The sequence below is a fragment of the Coenobita brevimanus genome, chromosome 66 (genome assembly GCF_032717465.1).
Source record: "Coenobita brevimanus isolate Jiangsu-jjx chromosome 66, ASM3271746v2, whole genome shotgun sequence".
In the NCBI taxonomy this organism is placed as follows: Eukaryota; Metazoa; Arthropoda; class Malacostraca; order Decapoda; family Coenobitidae; genus Coenobita; species Coenobita brevimanus.
The window spans coordinates 18,752,004-18,766,851 of NC_137019.1; the positions used below are offsets into that span (position 1 = coordinate 18,752,004).

At 43.0% G+C, this 14,848-nt stretch overlaps 1 protein-coding gene across 2 annotated transcripts in view; it reads left to right on the forward strand.

The window, feature by feature from the left end:
• The window catches only part of LOC145405284 (Golgi resident protein GCP60), a 60,321-nt gene that overhangs the window by 1,228 nt on the left and 44,245 nt on the right, over positions 1 to 14,848 (forward strand). For both annotated transcript variants that reach the window (XM_080276698.1, XM_080276699.1), the window contains exon 3: positions 13,425 to 13,566. In XM_080276698.1, the coding sequence (XP_080132824.1) occupies positions 13,425 to 13,566 (142 nt within the window). The remainder of the gene's footprint in view (positions 1 to 13,424; positions 13,567 to 14,848) is intronic.

Below are 14,848 nucleotides of genomic sequence, written 5' to 3' on the forward strand. Positions count from 1 at the left end.
TGAGGCTATTTTATTATTTTCTTAGGTTAGGTTAGGGTAATTAATAATAATTAGGTTAATTAATAATAATAATGACAAATATGTAGGTATAAACACAAAAAACAAAATCTAAGGGCCAGTTTTCGGAAAACTACATTTCTTCATTTCAGAACCAAAAATATTTTTCCTGGTCAATTTTAGTGTGATTTGAGTGATTTTGACCTTCATTTTTGTCGGAAATCACTTGTTTTGAAGATAGGCCTATCTCCAAAACGAGTGATTTCCAACAGAAGTGAATGTCAAATTCATTCTAATCACACTAAAATTGACCAGAAAAAATACTTTTGGTTTCGAAATCGAGGATATGGGTTGAACCGTATACCTTAACTTGGAGGGCTTTGCCCCCCCGAACCCCTCTTATATTATTAACCTAACCTAACCTAACCTAACATTAACCAAACCCAACATAACCTAACCTTAATTTAAATGTCAGAAGAGGAGATGGAAGGGTTTGCCTTAATCGTTGGAGAGTCAAAGGGAGGGTAAAGTTTGGCAACATGTCGAAGGAAGCTGTGGAGGAGGCTGTCACCCTTCTCGAATGAATGGTACTGGGAGAAGTATTGGTGGAAGTATTCTCCCCAGATACCTGATCTGATGACCCAAGACTTGAGGTCCTCTCACAGCCTCTCAATATTCTGAGTGTGGCAACCAGTATCGAGGTCTACAAAGGATGTCTTGTGGCACACCGTAAAATTCTTACAGTACCACCGATTAAGGTCCTGTCTACAATGTAGGTCACTTCCACACTTATTACACTTCGGGGAGGAAGGCAGAACACCGTGACTGTGTAGGAAATTCACACTTTCCTGATTATATATAATAAAGCGAGCGATGGCCTACTATTCAGTCACAGCTTACTCACTACAAATGGAAGCCATTGTGGAACTGACTAAAGTAAGGGATGTTTGAAATTTGAAAATCTCCTAACACTATCAGTGATTTGATTGGCCCACCTTTTGACTGATGTTAATTTCATTGGCTGCGACATCCGAGCATGCTCTGCAATGGCATGACGTCATGCCCGGGAACTCCCTGGACAGGGAGAAAGACCGACGCGAAAGTTTGAAACTGAGGGGAGATCCAAGGTAATATTATATAGGATTTTTACGTTAAATATACATTTCCGAAAACAAATGTATAGTGGAATATTCAGAATAACATGGTCTACAACGTGGTTGTGTCATATTTCTTGGATCAAGAAATGTAGTTTTCCGAAAATTGACCAATCTAAGTTATGCCACCATAAGCACTCATGGTGGATTTGCGCAGCAGTACCACTCTAAACGCATCTGTAAAGAGTGGATTTCTCTCAGGAAGGGGGGGCTAGTGCAACTAGGGTGGGAGGCCGGAGTGACTAGGACCGGTAAAACAAGGGGCTGGAGTGACTTGAAATCTACATGGTGGGCTTTTATAAAATGTTCGTAAATAGGAGGCTCTAGTATTGAACATAATACTGTGTGTACCTTATATTTTATGGAATATGATGTGATTTAATTTAATCGCCAAGCGCTGTTTTACTGATCTGTACTGATATCATATTTTAAAGGATGTCTCCTGGGTGATGTACAGGTATATAATGAGTTGCCTTATGATCACACCTACCTTCACATGGTCATGTGACGATTGCGCCATGATTAGCAAACGCTCGTAATGCAAAAGTACTGTTTTGGAACAAGTTTTATGCAATGCACATTTTAGTTTGTATGCTGCTAAGTAGGTTATAATCACTGGGGAAAGCCCTTCAGTTAGACTTTCACTGCCAGTTGGGAAGGTCTTGTGGGGGCAAAGCCCCCTCAATTAGGTGACACGCTTTTCAAGATAGGTATCCGCTGAAATGTATGGTAATATAAGAGGGAAGTGGAGGAGCGACTGGGTAAATATGGATTGGAGTAGATGGGGGACATGGAAGGTGTGCAAGATATTCACAGAAGAGATCTGTGCAGCATGTGAGGTGGTGTGTGGGATGAAGAGAAGACGAAAGGGGGTGCAGGGAACAGCATGGTGGAATGAAGAGGTGAGAGAGGCTGTGGCACGAAGAAAGCATACAGTGAGTGGATGAGAAAGAGGCGTGTAGAAGAAGTTGAGAGACGGAAGATAGAGTTGCCGTATATGTAGAGAGGAGGAGAGATAAATAAAATAAATAATAATTTGGTTTTACGCCTGGTATCCTCGAAGGGCTAAGGCGTTTCCCCTGGGTAGAGGACTTTTGGACTGGAGCATGTAGGATTTTATGACTGGATGCCCTTCCTGATGTCTACCAATGACCCTTGTGTGGATTCAATCCTCCGACCCTTCGGTCAGAGCAGAGCGCTCTAACCCACTGAGCCACGGCTGCTAAGAGAGAGGTGAAAAGATTAGTAAGAAGAGAGTGGATGAGGAATTTGGAAGGACTTTGAGTGTAAAGTGGAGGGAATATAAGAAAATGTTCTGGAATGAGGTAAAGAGAGTTAGACAGGGTGCCAAAGAAGTTAGCTGGGGAGTGAAGGATAATTTTTTTTTTTTTTTTTTTTTTTTTTTTTTTTTTTTTAATGTGAGGAAGAAGGAACCAAAGGCCATGAGCCCGCAAAACTGTTCCTTCCAAGAATAAAACAAAATACAAGAGAGAGCCAAATTCAAGATCCATTCATTTCGAGATGCCTGGACACACTGCGTTTGAAAGACTGGAGATCATAGGAAGCAGGAAATACAGACAGAGGGAGACAGTTCCAGAGTTGACCTGTTGCATAAATGAAGGACTGGGAGTAACGGTTAACTCTTGCATTAGAGAGTTGGACAGAAAAGGGGTGAGAGTTTGCTGCTAGACGGGTGCTACGCGCCCGTCATAGAAGTGGAGGAATGCATGCAGACAGTTCAGAGGAACAGTGACCATTGAAGTAGCGATAGAAAAGAGATAAAGATGCAACATTGTGGTGAAGAGACAGAGGTTGAAGGGAGTCAGTAAGAGGGGGAGAGTTAATGAGACGAAAAGCCTTTGACTCCACCCTACTGAGAAGAGCTGTATGTGGGGAGCCTCCCCCCACATGAGAGTTGTACTCCACACAGGGGCGGATAAAACCCCTGTATAGAGTCAACAATTGTGCAGGGGCAAAGAAGGAACGGAGTCGGTTTAGCACACCTAATTGCTTGGAAGCAGATTTTACAAGGGATGTAATATGCTCTTTCCAAGACAAGTCCCGAGCAAATGAAACTCCAAGCATGTTCAAGGATGATGCAGGATTAAGTTGAGTATTATTAAACATAAGTGGGTATACCTGTGGAAGATTTTGTTGGGTTGATAGGTGCAAAAACTGAGTCTTTGATGCATTAAAAACAACCAGATTATTTTTACCCCAGTCAGAGATATGAGCCAAGTCAGACATTAGGTGTGCCATAGCCTCATCCCTTGCCTGCTGAAGTAACTGCTGAGATGGATGTTGTGGGAATCGAATGGAAAGGTGAAGGGTGGAGTCATCAGCGTATGAGTGGATAGGATTAGATGTACAGCTTAGAAGGTCATTGATGAATAAAAGGAAGAGAGTTGGTGATAGGACAGACCCCTGAGGAACACCACTGTTAATAGATCTAGGAGAAGAACGATAGCCGTCTACAACAGCGGCTATAGAACGACCAGAAAGGAAGCTAGAGATGAAGGCACAGAAAGAAGGATAGAAACCATAAGAGGGCAGTTTGGAAATTAAAGATTTATGCCAGACTCGATCAAAAGCCTTTGAGATGTCAATTGCAATGGCAAAGCTTTCACCAAAGTCCCGAAATGAGGATGACCAGGAGTCTGAAAGGTAGGTGAGAAGATTGCCTGTGGAGCGTCCCTGACGGAACCCATACTGACGATCAGAAAGAAGGTTGTGATAGGAAAGATGCTTTAAAATTTTTCTATTAAGAATAGACTCAAAAACTTTTGAGATACAGGATGTTAAAGCAATTGGACGATAGTTAGAGGGTTGGGAATGGTCACCCATATTTGGGACTGGCTGAATGAGAGCAAACTTCCAGCAAGAAGGAAAGGTACAAGTTGACAGACAAAGGCGAAAGAGTTTGCCTAGGCAGGGTGTAAGCACAGAAGCACAGTTCTTGAGAACAGCAGGAGGGACTCCATCAGGCCCATATGCCTTATTAGTACTGAGGCCAGCAATGGCAGAAAATACATCATCTGAAGAAATTTTAATGTTAGCCATGAGGAAGTCGGAGGGGGGAAGTGATAGAGGAACAGCATTGGAATCGTCTAAGGTGGAATTGGAGGAGAAAGTCTGAGCGAAGAGATCTGCTTTATCAGTAGAAGAAATAGCTACAGAGCCATCAGAGTAGAAAAGAGGAGGGAAGGATGATGAGGTAAAGTTGTTAGAAAGGTACATTACTAGTGGAGAAGGGAGAAGAAGTGAACAGATGGAGAGAACACTTTAAGGAATTGTTGAACATAGAGAATGAAAGTAATGCCTGTGTAAGTGGCTGAGGAGTAGCTGGGAGACGGAGGGATGTGAGAAGAGAGGAAGAAATCAGTAGGATGGAAGTTGTGGAAGCAATGAAGAAAGTTAAAATGAGGAAAGCCCCAGGAATTGATGGAGTGTGTGGCGATATGCTAAAGCATGGGAGAGAGATAGTAGTAAAATGGATGTGGAAGATGTGCAGATTGGCCTGGGAGGAAGATAGAGTCCCGGAGGATCGGATGTCAGGTTTAATTACTCCCCTGTACAAAGGAAAAGGGGAAAAAGAAGTATGAGGTAATCACAGGGGGATTTGTCTTCTTAGTATAATAGGAAAAGTATATGGTAGCATATCTGTTGAAAGATTGAGGGGAATAACAGAGGAATTAGTTGGAGAAGGACAGGGAGTTTTTAGGAAGGGAAGAGGTTGTGTAGATCAGATATTCATTCTTAGATCTTTAGTGGAATAATTTCTAGAGAAGGGAGAGAAGTTGTATGCAGCCTTCATGGATTTTGAGAAAGCATATGACAGGATGGATAGACAAGGGTTGTGGAAAGTATTAAGAATATATGGAGTAAATGGGAAGTTGTTTAATGACGTGAAGAGTATGTATGAGGGTGCTGAGGCTGCAGTGCGTTTGGATAGTTAACTGAGTGAATTTTTCTATTTGAAGATTGGATTGAAACAGGGATGTGTTATGTCTCCATGGTTGGTCAGTCTGTATATGGATAGGGTTATAAAAGATACATGGCAGGGCTGCTCCATGTTGGAGCAGCCCTAGTGAGAGAGGGCAGTGTTTGGAAACTCTTTGTACTGTTGTTTGTAGATGATACTGTGTTGTTAAGTGAAGATGAAGGGGAGCTGCAGGGCTTGGTGGATGAGTTTGGGAGAGTGTGTAAGAAACAGAATCTAAAGGTGAATGTAGGGAAGAGTAGTTATGGAAGAAGTGAATTCAATGAATGTACAGTGAAGTCGGATGAGGAGAAAATGGAAAATGTGAGTACGTTTAAGTACTTGGGTAATGTGATGAGTAAGAATGGAAGTTTAGAGAGTGAAGTGCTTGCATGGGTACAACAAGGAAGAAAGGTTGTTGGTTCCTTGAAAGCATTGGTAAGAAACAGGGAAGTGAGCATGGATTGAAAAAGTTACATGGCAGTATTGTGATAGCAACTTTAACATATGGAAGTAAAGCTTGGACCTTGTTGGAGGGACAGAAGTCAAGAGAGAGCTGTGGAAATGAGTTATTTGAGAGGATAATGTGGAGTCACACAGAGAGACAGACTGACAGATGAGGAAGTGAAGGAGCACTGTATTGTGGATGTGATAAGAAGTGTTAGGAGAAACACATTGAGGTGGTTTGGCCATGTGGAGAGGACGGAGAGTGAGAGACTGACGAGGAGGGTGTATGTGAGTGAGAGGGAGAGGGAGGCCAAGGATGAGATGGAGGGATGGAATGGAGAGGTATATGAGAGAGGGTGGTGTGAGCTGGGAGCAGGGCAGTGAAATGACGGGGGACAGGGCGACATGGAGGCAGTTTGTTTGTGGCCATCCCTTACAGGATTAAGGCGTCTGGCATTAGATAGATAGATAGACTTTTGATTATATTTGGTGTGTTCAGTGAGTGGGATCAGCAGTAAACATGCTGTCGCAGGTGTTGTTCAGGTGACTTTATTTAATATCACAAAGTAGGTATACAGTATTTTGCTTGTTTTCTTTGTTTATTTTGTCGAATATTATATTTTGTCGAATATTAGATGTACAGTTATAGTGTGATATATCTAGTACTAAAATTACTTTGGTTAAGAATGTTGGTTGTAAGAAAACAGCTTTAATCCCTGCATCACCTTCTCCATATTTACCATCTGTTTTTTCATGGATTTGGAGAAAGCATATGACAGGGTGGATAGACAAGGATAGTGGAAAGTATTAAGAATATATGGAGTAGATGGGAAGTTGTTGAATGCTGTGAGAGTATGTATGGTGGTGCTAAGGCTGCAGTGCGTGTGGATGGTGAACTGAGTGAATTTTTCATTTTGAAGGTTGGGTTGAAACAGGGATGTGTCATGTCTCCATGGTTGTTCAATCTGTACATGGATGGGGTAATAAAAGAGGTACAAGGTAGGGTAGTGGATGTTGGAATGGCCCTGGTGAGAGAGGGTGGTGTTTGGAAACTCCCTGTACTGTTGTTTGCAGATGATACTGTGTTGTTGAGTGAAGATGAAGGAGAGCTGCAAGGCTTGGTGGATGAGTTTGGGAGAGTGTGTAAGAAACGGAATCTAAAGGTGAATGTAGGGAAGAGTAAAGTGATGGTCTTTTAGAGAGGTGAAGTCAGTGAATGTACAGCAAGGTTGGATGGTGAGGAATTGGTAAATGTGAGTATGTTTAAGTACTTGGGTAGTGTGATGAGTAAGGATGGAGGTTTGGAGGGTGAAGTGCTTGAAAGGGTATAGCAGGGAAGAAAGGTTGCTGGTTCCTTGAAAGCAGTGATAAGAAGCAGAGAAGTGAGCATGGAAGTGAAAAAGTTTCTACATGACAGTATTGTGATACCAACTCTAACGTATGGAAGTGAAGCTTGGACGTTGCTGGAAGGACACAAGTCAAAGAGTGAGAGCATTGGAAATGAGTTATTTAAGAGGAGCCTGTGGAGTCACGTGGAGAGACAGGCTGACAAATGAGGATATAAAGGGGCATTGTGGTGTGGATGTGGATGTGATAGGAAGTGTTAGGAGGAATACACTGAGGTGGTTTGGCCATGTGGGGAGGATGGAGGGTGAAAGACTTACGAAGAGAGTGTATGTGAGTGAGGTGGAGGGGGGGAGAGGGAGGGGGAGGCTGAGGATGAAATGGAGGGTTGGGGTGGAGAGGTGTATGAGAGAGGGGGGTGTGAGGTGGGAGTGGGACAGTGAAATGGCGGGGGACAGGGCGACATGGAGGCGATTTGTTTGTGGCCACCCTGAACGGGATTGAGGCGTCTGGCAATAGATAGATAGATAGATTTTTATCATGTCCAGAAAATCAGTAAAATTAATTTTTTGCCAAATGGGAGTGGCCTTTCCTTATTTCCAGTTGAAATGGGTCTTTCACAGATAACTTGATATGCTTCAAGGCTTGCCATAGATACAGGGCATTTTGTATATTTTACCTGTGAAATACATAAAGACTTCGCCATGTCACAAATACTGTCCCCCTGATGATGTTGCCACCAAGAGCAAAACTTGCTGCCAAAGTCAGTTTGCCCAAATTGGTTAGTTCACCCATAGGTTTCATACTTGTCTATTCAAGTAGTAATAGGTGGTGCCAACCATCATTCACTCACTTGATGTAGTGCTGTCTACTTTTTCCTTCACCTTTATCATTGTTTTTCTGTGTCTTCCCTCCTCTCTTCCAATTCCTCCCATCTTTCCTGTCACTTTTTATTATTATTCTTTCCTCTTCAGGTGGCTTAATATTGAGTGACAAACCCAATGGTTTGCTGTAAGCCAGGAAACCATTTACAGTGCTGGGTGGTAATCATATAACCAATCGATACATGTTCCCTACTTACCAGCAGGTGGTTTGGCAGTGGATTAGTGCCCCTGCCTGTAAAACTACTACTGTACTCTCAGAGACAAACGGCCACCCCTTACGAGATTGCTGTTTCTGGCTATGGACAGATAGACTCATACTATACCTCATACCAGTTAATCTGGCCAGGCATGTATGGTAACACTGTTCCTGCCGAGATTCTGATTGGCTGGAGGTGTTTATTCGATTTCTTTGTTGCGAAAACTGATACTCTTTTTTTTTTTTTTTAATCAGATGTGATACTGAGTTTGTTGACAATACAATCGTCAAAAGCAATAAGAAATCCGTTTTATACTGATCAACATTGAAATTTTCATAGGAAGATAGAGATATTGAGTCAACAAAGTATTATAACAGTCCAAGTCAAGGTCAGCATTCGAACAATTCCTTTAAATCTCCGACACTCCGTAATATAACAGAAAATTAACGAAACCTGCTTAATCTAAGCGTTGGTATAACACACATTTAAATTTTAAGATCACTCCGCACCCTTAAATCGTGCCACAACTCTGAATAATAAAAAATTCTTATGAAAAGATGAGCTCTGTGGGGAGGGAGGTTTGAAAAAATCGCGAAAAATCAAACCAGGCTAAAGGAAAACTATTTCATTATATATCCTCTGTTATCACAGTACGGACTGATCTTAAAATTTAAATGTGTTATATCAACGCTTAGATTAAGCAGGTTTCCTTAATTTTCTGTTATATTACGGAGTGTAGGAGATTTAAAGGAATTGTTCGAATGCTGACATTGACTTGGACTGTTATAATACGTTGTTGACTCAATATCTATCTTCCTACGAAAACTTCATTGTTGTTAAGTATATAACGGATTTCTTATTGCTTTTGACGATTGTATTGTCAACAAACTCAGTATCAAATCTGATAATAAAGAGAGTATCGGTTTAGGCAACAACGAAATCGAACAAACACTTCCGGCCAATCAGAATCTCGGCAGGACAAGATAAAGCCAAGCAGCTGCAAATATTAATGCCTACAAAATTATGTACAGTAATACACTAAGTGATAAGATGCTTGGTCATACATTATGGACTTAACAGCTGCTGACTGGGCTATTGAGATGGGCACAGGAATTCAAAACTTGGTAAGATAACCTATCACCCTTCATCCATCTGTTCCAGAGAGTGAACATTTAGGCCAGCAATACCCCATACAGTATTTTCATTGTTGGATTTTTTTTTTTTCCAGCCATATGTATACAGATATTAACCCATTGGCTCCCAGTTTTCCTGCGCAAGGGATTTTGCTAGAAGGGCGCTAGGCATACCGCCATCCGTCTGTCGGCTCACAGTTGCGAAGCTCCTAGGTCCCTACCCTGGGGTTCCCTTCTTTATTAAATGTTGAAAAGTCCCAGTCCTGTCCTGTATTTAGGACACTGGGCACCAATGGCTTAAAGAAACTGATAGATTTTCCTGTGTTTAACCCATAGGCTCCCGGATTTCCTGTGCGAGGAATTTTGCTGAAAGGGCACTAGGCATACCGCCCTCTGCCTGTCGGCACATAGTCACGAAGCTCATAGGTCCCTCCCCCGGGGTTCCCTTCTTTATTATATGTTGAAAATGCCCAGTTCTCCTCTATCCCCCCTGGGGGTAGCGGGGTTTCAAAAATACTCCCCCGGTATCCCTCCTTGTCGTATGAGGCGACTTAAAGGGTTGGTGGTGGGTTAGTGCCCCACCCCGTAAAAAGAACTAACTAAACAAGCGAATAAAGCGCCTCCGACCAGGACCTACCATACGTTGATGACTAAGGAATGGACAAAGGACATTCTGAGGGTGGGGACATGGAATGTGAGAGGAGTGAATGATGAAGTGATAGGGAGAGAGATTGTTCAGGTGTTTGAGGATGCAAGAGTGGATATATGTGGGTTGACTGAAACTAAATGGAAAGGTGAAAGAGTGAGAGAATGGGAATATGGTTTAGGAATATGTGTGGGAGGTAATGAGAATGAGAGGGCAAGAGAGGAAGTATGTCTGATGATAAGCAAGAAGTGGAAGGAGAATATAAGGGAGTATGGAACAGTGGGTGCAAGGATTGTATGGGTGAGGAGGAAAGTAGGTATACAAGCATGGGCAATTGTATGTGTGTATGTGCCGACAGAGGACCAAGTGGTAAGAGTGGGGGAGGCGGTGGCTGAATCGGTAGAGAGGCGGCCTGCAGTCCTGATGGACCCAGGTTCGAATCCCGGCTGGGGCAGGAAACAGTTTAAGGATTTGAATTTCATAGAAGCAGACTTTCCTGATCTACCAGATGACCCGCCGACATGTCATAAAAGTACCCCCGCTAATACCAATACACCAGTCCTGTATGAGACAGCCCTAGTATGTATTCAATATGGACGGTGGGTATTAGCGCCGAAGTGGTGACATGTGGAGGTGTAGGAGGACTACTGGGCCTTGGGATAGGCTACTGTCCCCGAGATATAGGCCCTGAAGCCTTTGCCCAGAGTCGGACACAAAAAAAAAAAAAAAATGAGTTTTGGGCAAGTGTAGAAGCATGTATGGACAGACTTGAGAGGAGCGGGAGAGTGTTTTTGATTGGAGACATGAATGGCAAAGTTAGGAATGTACGAGTGGATGGAGTGGTTGGTCAGTGGGGTGTGCCAGCTGAAGTAGATGGGAATGGTAGTGCTTTGGTGGACATATGTGCTGGGAAGGGGTTAGGAGTAGCTAACACCTACTTTTGGCATAAGATGATCCACAGGTATACATGGAGAGTCATGAGGAGGATGGATGGTGAACTTATTGAACGAAAGGCAATGATAGATTACGTGTGTGTGGATGAGTGAATGAGAAGACAAGTGTTGGATGCAAGAGTGTGGAGAGGGTGGGGGAATAGAATCTCAGACCATCACTTAGTGATGGCCAAGATAAAACTGCAAAGAAATTGGTTGAAGAGACGAAGGGGAAGACAGGAGGATACAGCTCCTGTGAGAAGAGTGGAGAAGTTGCAAATAGTGAGAAAATGGCAGAGTATAAGAGCATAGTGGAAGAAAGATTGGGAAGGTATGAATTAGAGCAGATGGAAGGGGTGGAAAACGTATGTAAGATATTCACGGAAGAGATAGGCGCAGCGTGTGAGGTGATTTGTGGAGTGAGGAGGAGATGCAGGGGTGTGCAAGGGACAGCATGGTGGAATGATGAGGTGAAACGAGCTGTGGAACAAAAGAAGAAGGCATTTAGTGAATGGCTAGTGGGTATAGGTAGGGGAGAAGATGAGAGAGAGAAGAGAGAGGTATATGTGAGCAGGAGCAGGGAGGTGAAGAGATTGGTGAAGGACAGTAAAAAGAAAGTGGGTGAAGAGCTTGGGAGGAATCTGAGTGTGGAATGGAGGGAGAGTAAGAAATTATTTTGGAAGAAGGTAAAGAAAGTAAGGCAGTGTGAAAGGGGTAATAGTACGGGAGTGAAAGATAGGAATAATGGATTGTTGGTGGAGAAGAGAGAGAATTTGAGGAGATGGAAGGAGCACTCTGAGAATTTGTTGAATGTAGAGAGTGAGAGCAGTGTGAGTAAAAGTAGTTGGGATTGGCTGGGAGAAGAAGAGATGAGAATGGATGAAGAGATCAGTAGGGCAGAAGTAGTTGAAGCAATGAAGAAGATTAAGATGGGAAAGGCCCCAGGAATTGATGGAGTGTGTGGTGAAATGCTGAGGTGTGGGGGTGAGATTGTAGTGGATTGGATATGGAAGTTGTGTAGATTGGCTTGGGAAGAGGGAAGGGTTCCGGAGGACTGGAAATCAGGTATAATTGTTCCTTTATACAAAGGAAACTAGGAGAGAGAAGTATGTGGTAACCACAGGGGTATTTGACTTCTTAGTGTGACTGGAATGATATATGGTAGAATATTCATTGATAGGGTTAGGCATATAACAGAGGAGCTAGTTGGAGAAGAACAAGGGGGTTTTAGGAAGGGAAAATGGTGTGTAGATCAGATATTTGTTCTAAGATGTTTAGTGGAGAAGTATCTAGAGAGGGGAAAGAAAGTGTATGCTGCCTTCATGGACTTGGAGAAAGCTTATGACAGAATAGATAGACGAGGTATATGGAAAGTATTAAGAATATTTGGAGTGGATGGGAAATTGTTGAGTGCTGTGAAGAGTACGTACGAAGGAGCTAGGGCTACGGTGTGAGTGGATGTCGAGCTGAGTGAATTCTTTGATCTCAATGTGGGACTGAAACAGGGTTGTGTGATGTCTCCATGGCTGTTTAATATATACATGGATGGGGTTGTAAAGGAGGTGCAAGGTAGGGCAGTGGATGTGGGGGTGGCTCTAATGAATGAGGGTGAGATTTGGAAGATTCCGGTGTTGTTGTTTGCTGATGATACAGTATTATTGAGTGAAAATGAATGAGGGTTGCAAGGTTTGGTGAATGATTTGGGACAGTGTGTAGGAAGGGGAATCTGAAAGGTAATGTAAACAAGAGTAAAGTTATGGTGTTTGCGAGGAATGAAGTCACAGAATGCACAGTGAGGTTGGATGGTGAGGATATGGAGAATGTGAGTGCATGCAAGTACAGTACTTGGGTAGTGTGGTGAGTAAGAATGGAAGTTTTGGGGATGAAGTGCATGAAAGGGTGTAGCAGGAAGGAAGGTTGTTGGTTCACTGAAAGCAGTGATGAGAAATAGGGAGGTGAGTATGGAAGTTAAGAAGTCACTGCATGATAGTATTGTAATCCCTACCCGGATGTATGGAAGTGAGGCATGGACCTTGCAAGAGGGGACGAAGTCAAGAGTGAGAGCAGTGGAAACGAGTTACTTGAGAGGAGCATGTGGAGTGACATGGAGGGACAGGTTGACGAATGAAGAAGTGAAAGAACGTTGTGGGGTGGATGTGGATGAGAAAATTAGGAGAAATACACTGAGGTGGTTTGGACTTGTGGAGAGAATGGAGAATGAAAGACTGACTAATAGGGTGTATGTTAGTGGGGTGGAGGGAGGGGAAGACTGAGGATGAGGTGGAGGGATGGAGTTGAGAGGTATATGAGAGAGGAGGGAATGAGTTGGGGGGAGGGTAGTCAAATGGTGGGTGACAGAGCGACTTGGAGGCGTTTTGTCTGCAGCCACCCTTTGGGGGCTTAGGGCGTCGGGCTATAGATAGATAGATAGAATTTGTATTTTTTTCCTGGAGTAATTCTTTAGAGCATGTTCATGAAAATAATGAGCTGCTCCATGGAGGAACTCTGAAGGCATTAAATGTCTAAAATTAATTATTATATCCTCCTTTATTGTAGTTTCAGTTTTGGTACATTCTGGGTTACTCAGTGGAGCTTCTCATATACAGTAGCTAACTTGTGGAAGTACTAAATTTGACTTGTTTAGATAAGCATGTATCGTACAGTACCTAATTTTAAAGCCGTATTCTTATACAATCATATGATATTTGCAGAAAAGGAAGGCAAAGCAGTACACCTTGGTTATGCTGAGAAATGTTCCCTGGTTGGCCTGACCCAGCAAGTCACCCATGGCCCATTTGACCCTTCTTCCTCACCACCTGTCGGAGTCCTTGATGTCGTGGGCAAGGACCGAAGGTACCACGTGTAACTACTTGTAATTTTTTTTTTTTTTTTTTTTTTTTTTTTTTTTTAAAGAAGAAATAACCAAAGGCCATGAGCCCACAAACTGTTCCTTCCAAGAGAAAAACAAGATACAAGAGAGAGCCAAATTCAAGATCCGATCATGGCCTTTGGTTCCTTCTTCCTCACAAAAAAAAATATATATATATAAAAAAAAAAGTTCGAGATGCCTGGACGCACTGCGTTTGAAAGACTGGAGATCATAGCTAGCAGGAAATACAGACAGAGGGAGACAGTTCCAGAGTTGACCTGTTGCATAAATGAAGGACTGGGAGTAACGGTTAACTGTTGCATTAGAGAGTTGGACAGAAAATGGATGAGAGTTTGCTGCAAGACGGGTGCTATGCGCCTGTTGTAGAGGTGGAGGGATGCATGCAGACAGTTCAGAGGTGTAGTGACCATTGAAGTAGCAATAGAAAAGAGAGAAATATGACCTCTTCACTTCCAACACAGGTGCTAGAGAGTGACACCACCTTGTGGTGGCACCAGATTGATCAGATGGCCCTGCTGCCTGGTCATACAAACATCCCTCAGTTCCTTCCTTATCTGCCAAAAGGAAGATGTTGGGCTGCAGAAGAGAAACTTCTGCTTCAGTTTACTGGGTTCACATGCAGATGAACCTGAGACCACAGCTACTACTACTGTTGCTACTCATTGTGCATGTGATTGATTAATCAATGTCTGTTCGGTATTTCTCTTTCCTTGCTCTCTGAACCCTATCTCTTCCTGTCCTTAGGTAGGAATGAGTAGCTGGAATATTGGTGATATTTAACTTCCAGTCTTAAAAAACAGTGTCATGATCACCCTCAGTAAGGAGAGTCCTTAAAAGGGAGCATGGTGTAATTTTTATGCATTTATAATGTGTTCTAAATAGACCAATCCCAGCTAAAGAGGACATTTTGCCAGCCGAGAGAGATTTGCGGATAGAAACAGGTTATAACATTGGAAGAGGTAACAGAATCTATAAAGGAATTAAAGAATTTTAACCCTTTAAACGCGGATCGTCGCTTTTGCTACGATCGCCAAAAAGGACATAACGGCGGATAGTCGCGTTTGCGATTTGAGTTAATTTTGATTAAACACGGGCAAGGATGTTCCAGCTGGTATTGTCTATCAGTACCGCCACCCTTTAGCAACAATTAGCATACTTGACCTTTGTACTACTGACCTCCGTTGTTGCCAAGAATCGCGTTTTTTCCCCCCCACCCCCCACCACGGCCCGGCCAGCCTGGCTCTG